This window comes from Primulina eburnea, chromosome 1 (genome assembly GCF_022965805.1).
Source record: "Primulina eburnea isolate SZY01 chromosome 1, ASM2296580v1, whole genome shotgun sequence".
NCBI lineage: Eukaryota > Viridiplantae > Streptophyta > Magnoliopsida > Lamiales > Gesneriaceae > Primulina > Primulina eburnea.
This window is the reverse complement of record NC_133101.1, coordinates 2,780,587-2,796,944: the sequence shown is the minus strand read 5'-3', so window position 1 is coordinate 2,796,944 and position 16,358 is coordinate 2,780,587. Positions and strand designations below refer to the sequence as shown.

At 35.5% G+C, this 16,358-nt stretch overlaps 1 protein-coding gene and 1 long non-coding RNA gene across 3 annotated transcripts; one reads left to right on the top strand and one right to left on the bottom strand.

Moving 5' to 3' along the window:
- Positions 1 to 4,527: 4,527 nt before the first annotated feature.
- On the bottom strand, positions 4,528 to 5,666 carry LOC140810377 (uncharacterized). Its single transcript, XR_012113251.1, has 3 exons — positions 5,487 to 5,666; positions 5,326 to 5,415; positions 4,528 to 4,742 (listed from the first exon to the last, which is right to left on the bottom strand). It is a non-coding gene; the product is annotated as an uncharacterized lncRNA (long non-coding RNA).
- Positions 5,667 to 8,495: 2,829 nt separating this feature from the next.
- Positions 8,496 to 15,746, top strand: LOC140813049 (phospholipase D delta-like). 2 transcript variants are annotated; one of them, XM_073171573.1, is made up of 10 exons: positions 8,496 to 9,653; positions 10,334 to 10,450; positions 10,847 to 11,041; positions 12,636 to 12,944; positions 13,027 to 13,095; positions 13,193 to 13,340; positions 13,487 to 13,635; positions 14,025 to 14,159; positions 14,895 to 15,095; positions 15,267 to 15,746. In XM_073171573.1, the coding sequence occupies exons 1-10, from the start codon at positions 8,712 to 8,714 to the stop codon at positions 15,561 to 15,563; spliced, it is 2,562 nt and encodes an 853-aa protein (XP_073027674.1). In that variant the 5' UTR covers positions 8,496 to 8,711; the 3' UTR covers positions 15,564 to 15,746. The 2 variants fall into 2 exon arrangements, with proteins under 2 accessions (XP_073027674.1, XP_073027598.1); XM_073171497.1 differs by having other exon boundaries at positions 14,025 to 14,180.
- Positions 15,747 to 16,358: the final 612 nt, after the last annotated feature.

The following is a 16,358-nucleotide window of genomic DNA, read 5'->3' as shown; positions in this document are numbered from 1 at the left end:
GCATCAAATCCTATTACTTGGCAATTTGGCAGAACTACTGGAAAATCAAAAAAATTAAGAATGAAGCATGTTACCATTGAATACAATCCTATTACTTGAGTAATTTGGCTGAACTATAAAGAAAAAAAAAGAGTGAAGCATGTTTAGCATTGAATCAAATCCTATTACCTGAGAAATTTGGCTCAACTATTGGAAAATCAGAACAATTAAGACTGAAACGTGTTTACAAATTAATCAAATCCTATTACTTAAAGCAACTTGGCTGAAAAGATTGGAAAGCCAAAAAAGTAAAGACATGTTACCATCAAATCCTTCGGCGGCAGCTTGGATAATATGTGATACCCTTGTCCCATATCTTAAAAATGAAAGATTTAAAATGAGTTTATAATGACATACAATATAATTCTATAGCAACTTGGGTTAATCATTTTCGTAAAACGAGGACGAATAGGAATTAGTTGTTATAGGGGCCCATTGTGCAGGCACGTAGTCGTGGGCCCGGGCTAGGAACGTGACAAAATGGTATCAGAGCCGGTCACCGGCATGGAACACCGGTAAATAAGTGATATGCGGGGCAAAATTCTACGTGCATGGGAGCCACCTCTTGAATCTGCGGGGTAAAGTGCTACATGACTGGAGCCACCTCTTGAACCTGTAGGAGCCACTTCTAGATTCTCGACGCTGGTGGATCGAGGGGTCAGGCCGCGACGAGGACGTCGCGTTCTGAAGGAGGGGTGACTGTGATACCCTTGTCCCACATCTTAAAAATGAAATATTTAAAATGAGTTTATAATGACTTACAATGAACTTATATAGAAACTTGGATGAATAATTTTCGTAAAGTAATGACGAATCCGAAGTAGTTGCTATAGGGGCCCATTGTGCAGTACGCAGCCACGGGCTCGGGCTCGAGACGTGACAAAATGGTATCAGAGCCGGTCACCGGCATGGAACACCGGAAAATAAGTGTTATGCGGGGCAAAGTGCTACGTGCATAGGAGCCACCTCTTGAACCTGCGGGGCAAAGTGCTACATGACGGGAGCCACCTCTTGAACCTGTAAGAGCTACCTCTAGATTCTCGTCGCTGGTGGATCGAGGGGCCAGGCCACGACGAGGACGTCGCGTTCTGAAGGAGATGTGATTGTGATACCCTTGTCCCACATCTTAAAAATGAAATATTTAAAATGAGTTTATAATGAGTTACAATGGACTTCTATAGCAACTTGGGTTAATCATTTTCGTAAAGTGAGGACGAATACGAAAAAGTTGCTATATAAGCCAATTGTACAGTCACACAGCCGCGGGCCCGGGCTCGGGACGTGACATAATGTTCTTAACCAAAAGATCATAAACCGTAGCATTGTTGATATCCTTGTCGAATACATGATCAACAAAAAGGACAAAAAACTAAGAAACCAAATCCAACTCAAAAAGCTTCAACACAGACAAATCCCTCACCAAAAGCAAATGACAATCCAGGAATTGGAGAATTATGAACTCCATCATGCAGCGAAACACTCTTATTTTCAACTTTTCAAAGTATTTCGTCCTCGGATTTCTCGCATGATGGAGGCCTCACTCTCACGGCGACATAAATCTTCTCCATTTTCTAACATGAAAGGTAAGTAGCAGGTATTTCCGTTTCGAATAATGTGGAACGCGCGTGACATTTTATATATGTAGTAAATCATTTTACAAAAATGCCTAGAAGGACTCGATAATCTGACTAGAAGCTCGAAACTACTAAAATAAAAAATATAAATGAACAAAATTTTACATAAATATAATTAGGCTTAACTTAAAGCCAAAAAATAAAATTATTTTACATAGCAAAACGTATTAGTTGACAAAATAAATAAAACAAAGAAATATAATAAAAGGAGAAAGGAAAAATGCTTCAGAAATAACTAGTTGAAAAAAAAGTAACTGGGTCTTGACAAAGTCGAAAACTAAGCATTTTTGAGCTTCAAAATCTTTCATGAACGTAGCAATTCATGAAAAAGAAGTGAAAATAAGAAACTCCAGAACTCTAACTCTCAAATAAAAAAATGAGCAAGAAATCTAATGAAGATGGGAAGACAAAAGCGGCGACTTCTAGAAGTTAAGGTTTAGATATGCCTTATGCTTGGGAATATAAAGGGCCCAAATATAATAGGTTACTGTTATTATATCCAAGCCCAAGTTTATGACCAAATTTTATATTCAAGGTTTTTGGATTTTTATACTCTCTAGCACATTTTGAATCAGAAAATTTGCGCTCATAAATTATACAAAGTATGTGCCTTCTCCTAAATCCCACCACGATTTTATTGAAGGAATTTGAATATTTCACTTGAATACTCATGTAGTCTAAATTTCTACAAATGAAAATCTGGAAATTATTTTTCTTTTATTAGTTTATATCATGATAACTTTCTTTAACATAGTTTTAATCTGGCAAACAACAAATCCTACTCTTTGAAAATATATATGAAAAAAACTTGTGTGAGACGGTCTCACGGGTCGTATTTGTGAGACGGACCTCTTATTTGGGTCACCCATGAGAAAGTATTACTTTTTTATGCTAACGCTGCATTTGGTAGGAGTGATAAGGTGGGTTTATTTTTTTTTAACCCACCTTATCACTCGTTTGGTACGCGTGATTATTTAACCAAGTCAATACCTCCTATGAATGACTAGGTTATATTAGGTGGGTTAAAATAATACCTCCAAAATAATACATCCTCACCCCCTAGGATTATTTATCCAACTCTTAATCCTTTCTATTTTTCCAATTTTACTCTTCTCCTATATTCAAACTCACCACCACTTTCCGCCACGACCGCCGCCACCGACCACCGACCGCCGCCGCAATCGTCGGCCGACCACCGACTGTCGTCGCAATCGCCGGCCGACGACCGCCGCCGGTTGCCGCCCAGAATCAGCCGCTGACCGATATCTTCCGACCGGTCGGCCGGTAGCCGCCGCTAATAAAATAAAGAATTCAATTAACCTAAAATATTAACTATAATTATCTAGAATAACTCATTATTAATTATATGATAATACCAAATTAATATTATGCATGATTCATTTATTTTTAAATCATTATTTAAAAACTACACTTGTATTGTTTCACATAACTATATCGCTAATTTTTTTTAAAAAAATGCTCAACTACTAATCGGGTTGATTCGATGCCCCCACACCATATCAAGGGCCAGGATTTCATTTCATGGGGGGGGGGGGGGGAATTAAAAAAAATGGGCCAGAAAAAATTCTGGCCCTTGGATGCACCCCTGCAGGCACTGCCTGCAGGGGTGGCATGAAATATTCCTACTAATCGGAGTGTTACTAATTTTAATGTATTGAAGGCTTTAATAATACTTTACTTAATTACTAAATTCTATGGTTTAGTTCTCTTGATTTGTTCTTCAAAGTCTTCAATGATCGCACTTGACTGTCCATCGACTCATCCATCAAATCACAATATACATGTCTACATAAGATCATCGAGATCATTAATGATCATTCACCTCATTCTGACACTCTCACCGGTTCTATTTCAACACTTAACATGCTTTCCGCTTATCTCATTGAATAGTAGATCACATGTGACTTGTCGTCAAACTGAGAACCATTAGGCTCTTGTCAGTGTGTTCTTCTTCTTCAGCCTGAGTTTCAGCTGCTCTTTATGATCCAGCTAAGTCAACCAAGTTCTACAACGAAGAAATTATACCAAAGTGGCAAAGATAAGATACAAATTTGATATGAATCATAAAATGATAATCAAAATAATGAAACTTAGATAAAAAAATCTCAGATAAGTTTGAAGAATAGATTTGTCGCTTTTTAAAAAAAATAATGTTAACACAAATTTGTGTACATAGGTGGTGGTTGTCAGCAACGAAGGGCCTAAAGAGAATATATTGACTATTATGGAGAACAATTATATTGTGTCAAATGGAGAAAAAATGGCATATGCACAACAGTTGTGATGTAGGATTACAAACCAAAACAGAGGGTCGATCAACATCATCTGAAGTTGACCACTACTGGAGTAGGTACACTTTGGATTGCTTTCAATTGTCTGGTTCATGACAAATAATTAACACCAATGTGATATACAGAACATATTAAGAACAAATAGTAGAAGCAACTCATTAACACTACATACCATTACAGAAAGAGTGTGTGCCAGGTTAACCGAACGCCCGCTAGCAGCCAAAATGATAAGAAATAAATATGGTAATTGATACAAAATGTAAAAAAACTGAATTCATTCAGCCTACTAGCTGCCAAAATGATAATAAATAAATATGGTGATTGATACAGAATGTAAAAAGACCAAATATATTCAAAGCTGAAGTTAAAACTTTTTTAAAAAAACAAAGAACTTGATAGACACTATTTACAATTTCTTCTTTGGGACATCTGACATGTGGTCCACGCTGGAGAGCAAATAACAAAAAATGAAAAAAACAAATCTATGGATGAAAATGATCTGGTTAACAACATTCGGTTTTGTATCCAAAAATTACCAAGAAGTTGTCAGCAGTTTCAAGATTTTGATTATTATTCTCAGCAAGAAGATCGATAATGTGTTCATTGTAAATTTGCATGCAGGAAACTCGGATTTGAAACTGAAACATGACATTCATCTTGTGAATGTCATGAAAAAGATGTTCTACGGCCCTAGGATTAATTCCTTTCATGGTAAAAGTCTTACTACTGTATGTTTGCCCATATGCAACTATGGCTCCTATTGGAGAACAAATATATAAAAACCTAAACACATGCATAACTGAGGAAAGAAAACAAAAGTAAATATGATTCTGATCAGCTTAATAAAATGAGAGATATGTAGCCTATTTATAGGCTTATAAATAAGCACAACTTTAACCACTAAAGCAGTAATTACACTCAGTTATTTACGTGAGCCATTTTGCCACTTACTATACCCTAATTAATAATTGAAAGACATGACACGTAGAAAAATTGGCTAACTTCGAATCATTCTTCAATAGTTCCTCGCATCAAATCCTATTACTTGGCAATTTGGCAGAACTACTGGAAAATCAAAAAAAAAAAAAAGAATGAAGCATGTTACCATTGAATTCAATCCTATTACTTAAGCAATTTGGCTGAACTATAGGAAAACCAAAAAAAAAAAAGACTGAAGTATGTTTAGTATTGAATCAAATCCTATTACTTCAGAAATTTGGCTCAACTATTGGAAAACCAAAACAAGTAAAACTGAAACGTGTTTACAAACTAATCAAATCCTATTACTTAAAGCAATTTGGTTGAAAAATTGGAAAACCAAAAAAGTAAAGACTGTTTACCATCGAATCCTTCGGCGTCAGCTTGGATAATGTTCTTAACCAGAAGATCATAAAACGTAGCATTGTTGATATCATTGTCGAATACATGAACTACAAAAAGGACAAAAAAACTAAACAACCATATCCAACTCAAAAAACTTCAACACAGACAAATCGCTCACCAAAAGCAAATGACATTCCAGGAATTGGAGAATTATGAACTCCATCATGCAGTCAAACGCTATTATTTTCAAATTTCCAATGTATTTCGTCCTCGGATTTCTCGCATGATGGAGGCCTCACTCTCACGGCGACACAAATCTTCTCCATTTTCTAACATGCAAGGTAAGGTATTTCCGTTTTGAATAATGTGGAACGCACACACCATTTTGTATTTGTAGTAAATCATTTTACAAAAATGCCTAGAAGGGCTCGATAATCTGACTAGATGCTCGAAACTACTAAAATAAAAAATATAAATGAACCAAATTTTACATATATATAATTAGGCTTAACTTAAAGCCAAAAAATAAAATTATTTACATAGCAAAACGAATTAATTGTATACAAAATAAATAAAAAAAAGAAATATAATAAAAGGAGAAAGGAAAATTGCTCTAGAAATAACTCGTTGAAAAAAAAGTAACTGGGTCTTGACAAAGTCGAAAACTAAGCGTTTTCGAGCTTCGAAATTTTTCATAAACGTAGCAATTCATGAAAAAAAAAGTGAAAATAAGAAACTCCAGAACTCTAACTCTCAAAGAAAAAAGAGAGCAAAAAATCTAATCAAAGCGTTTTCGAGCTTCGAAATATTTCATGAACGTAGCAATTCATGAAAAAAAAGTGAAAATAAGAAACTCCAGAACTCTAACTCTCAAAGAAAAAAGGGAGCAAGAAATCTAATCAAGATGGGAAGACAAAAGCGGCGACTTCTAGAAGTTAGGGCTTAGATCTGCCTTATGCTTGGTAATATAAGGGGCCCAAATATAATATGTTACTAAATATAATAGGTTACTGTTATTATATCCAAGCCCAAGTTTATAAAAAAAAAATTATATTCAAGGTTTTGGACTTTTATACTCTCTAGTCCATTTTGAATCAGAAAAATTGCGCTCATAAATTATACAAACTAGGTGCCTTCTCCTAAGTCCCACCACGGTTTTATTAGAACAAACATCGAAACGACAACAATCTATCAATAGGAAAAATCATTTTTCAGTTTTGATTTCAAGCTAGAATTGGAATCGAAAAATTGTGGTTCAGTTCTGAATCCTAAAATAAAAATTGGAGCCATAACTGTAACCAGATATGTAGTTAGGCTTAAATTTTGTAAAATTGGAAAAATTATATTCACGGTCCTATAATTTTGTGTTGTTGGGATTTGGATCAATTGTGGAAGCTGTGCGATCGAAGCCCATGATTACAAATGAAAGGTTCAAACTATTCGCCACAAAAGAATTTGAACAACTTGTGGAAGCTGAATTGTCCGAGTATTTACGTTCGCCGCCATGGTTGACTGCTGCCCCAGACGAATGATCACCGAGCTTCCATCCGACATGGTTTCCGATTAGTAACTGGATAGTTGAGAACATTTTGTCGTCATTTGCACCAGAAAAATAAAAAAAATTCCAAAGATCTTAAACTACAAAACTATGTAACTTTAGACAATTTTTTAGTTTAATAAATTCAAAAATAACCATAATGCACGAATTTATCAATTAGCTATCCATAACTGATCCTAAATCTTTCCCAGCAATATGGAACATGAAATTAATTCCTTTGTTTCAAGCAATTTGGCTACTGCTACCATGGTGACCGAGTACGTCCCTTGAAGGAATTTGAATATTTCACTTGAATACTCACGTAGTCTAAACTTCTACAAATAAAAATCTTGAAATTGTTTTTCTTTTATTAGTTTATCATCATGATAACTTTCTTTAACATAATTTCAGTAATCTGGCAAACAACAAATCCTAAGGGGACACAATAATATTATCTACAATAGCCATATAGTACCCGATTTTACGTGTGCATTAAGGGACATATTAATTAATTATTGCCATCACTTTTATTTATTTCTTTTGATAAAATGAAAATTGCTCCATCTTACATTGTTAAATTCACGTATCAGATTATCGTGAGTTGCAATTAGTACAATTGTTTGGTCTGAGATTGTTAAAAACGATATTTGTCTAAAAACAACAACATGTCATGTAATCGTATTTTGTTAGTAAAACAACACGTGTTTGATCCTATATTTATATATTTGAAGAATTTTATTTAAAAATTCAAATTTTCATTTTTGAAAAAATTAATCCATTTTTTTTCTCGACCTTTCCAAATTAAACCAAAATCGCGATCAAGTATAAAAAACCACGTGACGGGGTAGTTCAATGGTTGAAGCATACCTTAGTACTCGCTAGCGGTTTGTTTCACCCTACCCGTGCAGGCAGTGCCTGCACGGGTAGTGAACGGCCCGGATCACTCCACATGAGTGATCCGGGCCCACCTTCATGTTAAAAAAAAATAAAAAAATTGACTCGGAAAAATTCGAGCCGTTAGATCGACCTCTGCAGGCAGTGCCCGCATGGGTAGGGTCGAGTTAACCCTCGCTAGCTGTAGATGCTTGCTGGTAAAGCATTCTGCTCCTATTTTTATTCTTTTTAAATTTAAATTAATAAAACATTTAATTTAAACATAGAAAAAAACTAAATTAATTTTCAATTAGTTTGTAATAATTAAGTTAATTGAGATACCGTCTCAATGATTTATTTTCATAAAACATTTAATTTAAACGTTGAAAAGTAATATATTTAACACAAAAAATAAGTTTTTTCATGAGTTGACTTAAGTAAGAGACATGTGTCACACGAAATTAATCAGCGAGATGTTTTAATATGAGTTTTTATGAAAAATTATTTATTCAAAATACAATTACTATGCATTTAATTATAAATAATTTCCCTTTTTTCAAACCACTATTTTGTAGTTTATCTTTTTAATTTAACGAATTCATAATACATTCCATCTTGAAAGTTTTTCAAAAATTGAACTTTGAAATTGTTAAAAAAAGTTCTTGATAATTTTAAAGACAACATAAATATTATATTTATTTACTATTTTATGTAAAAATAAGAGTAAAATATAGTTGCATTATTTTACATATGTTAATATATTATCCCATCGTTTTTCCCATCTTAACTGTTCCTACTCAGCTTCACTGTCACTGCTTCTCCCGTGGCTCTCCAATGGTGGATACTAAGCCCCAAGAATCATCTGTCTCTTCCTTCAATCCTACGCTATCCATTTATTCTTCCTCGCGCTTATGTTTCTGATCTGTGATCACCACCTGGTTTCAAGATTTACCAATTATACTTGAAAAAGTTCATTTCTTTCTTGCGTAGACGATGGCGGAGGAGAAAATCATGCTTTTACATGGCGATTTGGAACTGAACATCTATGAGGCGCGTGGCCTGCCCAACATGGACATGGTATCTGAGCGCTTGCGCCGCTGCTTCACTGCTTGCGAGTCGTGCCGCCCCACCAATGCTGCGGAATCTGAGCGTAGTGGTGGTGGGAATCGTCACCGGGACCGGAAGCTGGACCACCACCGCAAGATGATCACCAGTGACCCTTATGTCACGGTGTCCGTTCCCCAGGCCACACTCGCCCGCACGCGCGTGATACCCAACTCCCAGCATCCCACATGGAACGAGCATTTTCATATCCCCTTAGCTCATCCAATGGCGTTTCTGGATATCCGCGTTAAGGACAATGATATGTTCGGTGCCGACACCATGGGAAAAGTGTTAATCCCGGCGGAGAAGATCGCTTCCGGCGAGGTGATCGAGGGCTGGTTTCCGGTTACTTCTTCTTCCGGTAAGCCGCCGAAACCTGATACTGCGCTGCGGCTTAAGATGCAATTCGTTCCTTGTAATAAAAACTCATTGTATAATCATGGCATTGCGGGTGACCCATCGCATAAAGGGATTAGGAACACTTATTTTCCGATTAGGAAAGGGAGCTCGGTTACTCTATACCAAGATGCACATAATAAAGATGATGGAAAAATGCCTGAGATTATGTTAGAGAATGGGTTGGTTCGGGAGCATGCCGGATGTTGGGAGGACATATGCTACGCAATATCGGAGGCACACCACTTGATATACATTGTGGGATGGGCCGTTTTCCATAAAGTCAAGTTGATTAGGGAGCCAACAAAACCATTACCCAGAGGCGGGGACCTGACACTAGGTGAATTGTTGAAGTACAAGTCTCAGGAAGGTGTCCGAATTCTATTATTGGTTTGGGATGATAAGACTTCTCACAATAAACCCTTGATCAACACGGTATGACAAACTATGATGCCTTATGAGAAAGATAGGTTCAAGTGAGTAATGGGTTGAATGTGGTGGTTTCAAAGACTAATCTTTGTTCACACAGTTATTCTTGTTGCGTGATATGGAATTTGGTGTGTGTAAGGTATGTGGTCAATTTAGCAAGTTGAAGGAGTCCAGGAATTGCTTGAAACTTGTGAGCTGTCTGATTTAAAGTTTATAGACGCACGTTGAAAATTTAGTATCTTAAATGGAAAATGGGAGATTTTATGAAGTTAAGTGCAAAACATGTTTAGGATGTTCATGGAAAATATGGATATAATATATGGTAATTGGCAAGCGCATCTCAACCATGTAGAATAAATTGTCCTGTAACTTCTACATGCTTTTTATGTTCATTTTCCAAGTTATCACACACCATTTGGCGACTGGTGCTTTATTATTTTTTGTTGTTCGCAGTGACATCTTAGTATATATGATGGGCTCATATTAGTGTCACCTTAATAGGTATTTTATCATTTAAATAAGTCATGATTCACTGCAAACTGTGCTATCGGGGACTAGTCAACGCTAAGTATTGAATTTTACACATCCATATCCGAATTTCTCCTGTTTTCAAATGCTTATAACATGGTAGTCACAATTGAGTGAATTGTGGTTTTAGTGACTGGTTTTGGTGACATTTGATGCAGGAAGGAGTAATGAAAACTCATGATGAGGAGACCAAGAAATTTTTTCGGAATTCATCTGTAATGTGCGTGCTGTCACCACGCTATGGGAGCTCTAAACTTAGCTTTTTGAAACAACAGGTTAATGTCTTGTATAATTGCATCTGTTCAAATAGTTGTAACTTCTTTTAGGGCATTTCGTGTCATAGAGATAGTTTGTTAGCTTTTTACCGAAAATGCTGGAAAAGACAAATGAGGATAATTTTTGATGCAGCGAGGTCACTGTAGGATTATCATATACATGAATAATTTCATATAGCAAAACGTGGGAAGGTGATTTAACCTAAACTAATTTGTGTCTCATTCAAGAGGTGCTTCAGCATAACTTGGCCTTTAATCCCTTCAAAATGTTTGGTCTTGTGTATTTTGTCTCCAGTTGATCTTCTCATTTCTAACATCCTCTTCTCTAGTAGTCTAGCCTCCCTCGTTTCCATTTGATTCTCAAATTATTGACTTCTGCATGCAATTGTATTACAGGTCGTCGGAACTGTTTTTACGCATCATCAGAAATGTGTTCTTGTTGATACACAAGCCCATGGCAATAATCGAAAAATTACTGCCTTCTTAGGTGGTATTGATTTATGTGATGGCCGATATGATACGCCAGAACATCGATTATTCCGTGATCTTGACACGATTTTTCAAGATGATTTTCATCAGCCTACATTTGTGGTATGAAATTAACCCTTGCACAGTTTTTGTTTTTAACTAGTTTACTCTTAACTGCATTTTTAATAATTTTTATTAGTGTTCGTACTCGTTTGTAAATAATGTAAATGAGGCTATGTGTGCTTACTGGCTTATGCTTTTCATTACCAAAACCAAAAAAATCCAGGTCTTTCAGCATTTACGAGGTGATTTGAGCTAGCAAAAGAAAAATTCAGCGTTTGACTTTCAGCATTTATCTAGTGACCCTTTTGCTATACATCTAGAGCATCTAGTCTCTCTACTACAATGTTCAAGATTTTGCAATCTCACTTGTTGGTTGTCGTTAGATGTCTCACATCAGCTGGATTACGTCATTTGGGGTTGTATATATGAACTTGGACAATCATCTCGAATTGAGCTAGCTTTTGGGTTTAGTTATGATCAAATCTAAATGTTAAGATGGTATCAGAGTCAAGATCCATCGTTATGTGTTAGACTGTCATATGAGATAGCTGATAATGTCTTGTAAACATCACGCTCCAATTGTTTATTCCTGGGTGTGAGAAGGTATGTTAAATGTCACACATTGGTTGGATTACGTTCTTGAGAGTTGTATATGCTAGCTTTTGAGGTTGAGTTAGGTTCAAGTTTCAATCTTATTATATAATCACATCGTTATGTGTTGAATGAGTATGTCTTGTATAAACTTCACTCTTTAGTTATTCATTTTTAGTCGTGAGGGGGTTTTGTTAAAAATGTTTAACGTAGATTGAATTAAATCATTGAAAGTTGTATATATGGACTTGAACAATTCCTATTTGAGTTCACTTTTGAAATTGAGTAAGGTCAAAGTCTCAATTTTAACATGGTATCAGAGTCAATACCCACCGTTATGTGTTAGGTTGCTCTATGGGCCATCCGACAATGTCTTGTATAAAGTTCAAGCTACAATTGTTCATTCCCACACCGACTGGATTAAGTCTTTGAGTTATACATATGGAAATCATCTTCCCTTAAGTTAGTTTTTGGGGTTGAAGTAGACTCAAGTCTCAATCTTTAACAATTTTCAATGTTTCATCATATGATTTCGGTTGCATGTCATTGACTTTCCTCGGCCAACAATTGTGATTTGTTTGTTCGTTTATTTTTATATACATTAAATGTGGTGGTTGGAGATTACTGTGAAGCTATTATTTGTCTCTTTGACTTGGTTTCATGTGGTGAGATAATTTTAAAAGCACCCAACGCCTAGGATATGTTATTGACTGCTGTTCACTAAATAAACTATTATAGTTTGTAGTTGATGATCACCTAGTGCTTATTATACCAACATTTGAGCATAAGAAAGATTCTTTTGGCTCTTTAAACCAGTATGCTGTTTAAGAAATCATAAAACTGAGAGAGAGATATATAAAAGTTGCGATCACTTATCAATTAATCATGAGGCAATTATTCTAATTAATGGTTTACCCTGAGAAGTTGCTAGTCTAGTATTCTATTAAGTATTTCTAGTTGTACCTCAGTATTATCAACTGAAAACTTATCCCTGGTGAGCTTTTTACTAATTCTTCCAATTTCTCTTCATTTTCTGTTCTCTTTCATTAATTGGATTTTTTAGGCAGGACTTAAGTCTCCAAGGCAGCCGTGGCATGATTTGCATTGTAGAATTGATGGGCCTGCTGCATATGATGTCCTTATAAACTTTGCTCAACGATGGAGAAAAACGACAAAGTGGAGAGAATTTAGTTTACTTAAGAAAAAGATGACCCATTGGCATGATGATGCTATGTTAAAGATTGAGAGAATATCATGGATACTCACGCCTGCCTTTTCTTTTTCCAAGGATGGAACTTACACATCTTTCACAGATGATGATCCTCATCTTTATGTGTCCGGAGAAGAAAACCCAGAAAACTGGCACACACAGGTTCAGAGCCATCAACTTGGAATGTTTATGTTATTTGGTGGAGTTTCTTGAAAATTATTTTAGTCTTTCTTTACTGGTACAGATCTTTCGGTCAATAGATTCGGGCTCAGTTAGAGGCTTTCCCAAATTCTATGATGAAGCTCAGGCACAGGTTATGGAAAGCCTTTGTCCAGAGTAATGACTGGTTTTCATCTTGAGATGGTTACTATTTTCATCATTTCACTCTATCTTCAATGCTGACTATGCAGAACCTTGTCTGCTCGAAAAATCTGGTGATAGACAAAAGCATTCAAACGGCGTATATTCAGGCAATAAGATCTGCTCAGCATTTTATCTATATTGAAAATCAATACTTTCTTGGTTCATCGTATGATTGGCCGTCATATAAAAATGCAGGTAAAGATCATAATTTCTTGCTTGTCGCATCTGTTTTATCTGTTTATGGTATTTGGATGATAAAAATCACTTTTTCCTCATGGCCACTTCCTTTGGCCCTAACGACCATTATGTCAGCAGCTAAATCACCTTTTCCAAAAATGCAGGGGCTGATCATCCGATCCCAATGGAGTTAGCACTGAAAATTGCTAGCAAAATTAGAGCAGAGGAGCGATTTGCAGTCTATGTTGTTCTTCCAATGTGGCCGGAGGGCAATCCTAAAGATAATGTTATGCAAGAAATTCTCTTTTGGCAGGTAATTCACAACAAATTTCCTGACTTAGTTCACAAAGACACTGTATATTCTTCATTGTTGGAGGTCTGGTGATGGAGATTTATATGAGTCAACCAACGTACCCTCTCTAATCAAAAGACAAAAAAACAATATTACAACACTTCCACTTCTTGCATTATTCAAAGTCTTTGTAGCCTAATCAAAAAATTTGCTCAATGTAAACGTAATTGGTGTGGTCGTTCCATTAGAAAACTTTTCTAGGTTTGATACTGGGTTTTCAGTTTATCATCTGCATCATCTACTAGATTATCATGCCTTGAGATAAATACTGATTGTTTCTCTAGTGTCATATGATGGACACATTTATTGAGTGGGTTATTTATTTTATTTGCACGCCTTTTATTTTTTAGGCCCAAACTATGGAGATGATGTATAAAGTTATTGCAAAGGAGATCAAGTCGATGCAATTAGATTCACATCCTGAAGACTATTTGAATTTCTACTGTCTTGGCAACAGGGAACCAATTTCAAATACTACTTCTCAGGTGGATGGAGATGCTGATAAGGTAGTTGTCCAAACAAAAAACATATCGTTTTTTTAGTTGTAAAGCGTATCTTTTTTGTGTTCAAATATGTGTGCATTTATACGGATTCAATATTATGCTGAAATAAGAACTATTAGTATGAAATATCTATCATAGCTGAGATGCATTAGTAACTGAAGGAAAGACGAGTTCCCTGGAGATGTATTTGAATAAAACAAGGATTTGTAAAACCTGAAGTCTGTTCCATGAATTTATTAGTGTATCCACCATCCCAACGCCAATATCGATTATTATATTTATCTAATAGGAGTATTAGTTTCGATGTTAGAGTAGATCAATATATATATATATATATATATAAACAATTTAATATCATGTTTTTTGGTAATTTCTATATTCTTTGTCGTATGTTAATTTGCTCTTTATTTGTTTACTTTCCTTCTATTTTTTATAACATTTCTTTGTATAACATTCATTCTTTCTGTTCTGATGTATGTAACCAAATAGCTACTAGTTAAGTTGTTTTTGGACTTTAATTATTCATCAACTTAATTAGCTCATGGATTCACAAAAATATATTCCTTCATAAATTGTTAACTTTAATATTATGAATCTTTACCACGGTACATGTCACGGGATATGAGATCACACCTAATTTTTCTTGTGCCATTATATTAAGCTGAGGCTTTTAATTGTTATCTAATAAAACATCTGGTATCCATGACTTTTGCTCAGGTTTCAGACTCCCAAAAGTTTCAAAGATTTATGATTTACGTGCATGCCAAAGGAATGATAGTGGATGATGAGTATGTCATAATAGGATCTGCCAATATCAATCAAAGATCTATGGCCGGCACAAAAGACACAGAGATGGCAATGGGCGCATATCAACCTCATCACACTTGGGTAAAGAAGAAGCGGCATCCTCACGGCCAGGTTTGATCACTTCAAGAATCCTTTTTGTTCTTTTTCAGACACGGATGTCGTATGAAATGTTCATTTGTATGTTTTTAGTTTTTGATGTGATCACAGTGTTTGAAGTGTGATCTAGATCTTCGGCTCGTTTTTTCTTGTCTATGAACTACTGTTATCCTAATACACATGCAGATTTATGGATATAGAATGTCCCTTTGGTCCGAACACCTTGGTAAGGTTGAAATTTTTTTCGAAGAACCACAGAGCTTAGAGTGTGTAAAGATGGTGAATGAGGTCGCTAGAGATAACTGGAATAGATACACGCGTGACGAGTTTACGCATTTGCAAGGTCATTTACTCAAGTATCCCATGGAGGTAGACATTGATGGTAGCCTCAATCCTTTAGCAGGACACGAAAATTTCCCAGATGTGGGGGGCAGAGTTCTTGGGACTCATTCTGCTGCTATTCCTGATGTTTTAACAACGTGATGTTAATCTATCTTTGTGTGTTGTTTGTACAATTTGAGTACAGTTGTAATCTTGAAATTGTTTTTTTCCCCAATTTTTTCTTTGTTATGTTGTGTGAATATAGGTTTGGATTTTACATGTATTGTTTGTATATTTATTTGGATAGGTATAATACCGTTGGTAGTGAAGTATTTTATGCATTTCACACAACATTTACACTTTTTTTTTTAAACTTTTAATATTACTTTAAAATAGAAGTTAAGCAATATTTTAAGATTGAAATGTTAGTTTTACCTTTTAATGACGAGGGAGTACGAACAGGCACGATGTTAATTAAATTTAAAATATTAACCCTAGAAATATTTTTAGTTGTGCAAAATTAAATAGAGTTTAAGAATTTGAAGGAGTTGGTGTTCTAATCCTACTAATTTTGTTTTGCCTTGATTTATAACGAACGACAATCTAACCAACGCTACCACAATGATGGTTTGTTCACAACTTAAAATTAAGAAAATCTACCATTCCTACTCCACCCCAATAATGTAATAGAAATAAAAGTTAATTACGCACTATACTAACATTCGAAATCTCGAAATTATTGAAAAAATTTCATTATTGTTAGTCATTCATCACTGTTGTCAAATTTTGAGTACATGTCCTGAAAATATTTACGTCAGGCAAGCTGCGGCGGTGGCGGAGGAGAGACGCTGTCGCTGTGGGCGGCGTATCACTAGAAAAAAAAAGGTGAAGAAGAATCATCCCACGTGAAGAAGGGTTAGGATTCGAAGGCAGAGTGGATGTCCACATTTGGAGAGG

Bases quoted from the DNA above. Each gene is read 5' to 3' on its own strand.
- LOC140813049 (XM_073171497.1), top strand. From the start codon at position 8,712: ATGGCGGAGGAGAAAATCATGCTTTTACATGGCGATTTGGAACTGAAC. The intron at 9,654-10,333 runs GTATGACAAACT...CATTTGATGCAG, and splicing joins ATAAACCCTTGATCAACACG to GAAGGAGTAATGAAAACTCA. The intron at 13,096-13,192 runs GTTATGGAAAGC...CTGACTATGCAG, and splicing joins ATGATGAAGCTCAGGCACAG to AACCTTGTCTGCTCGAAAAA.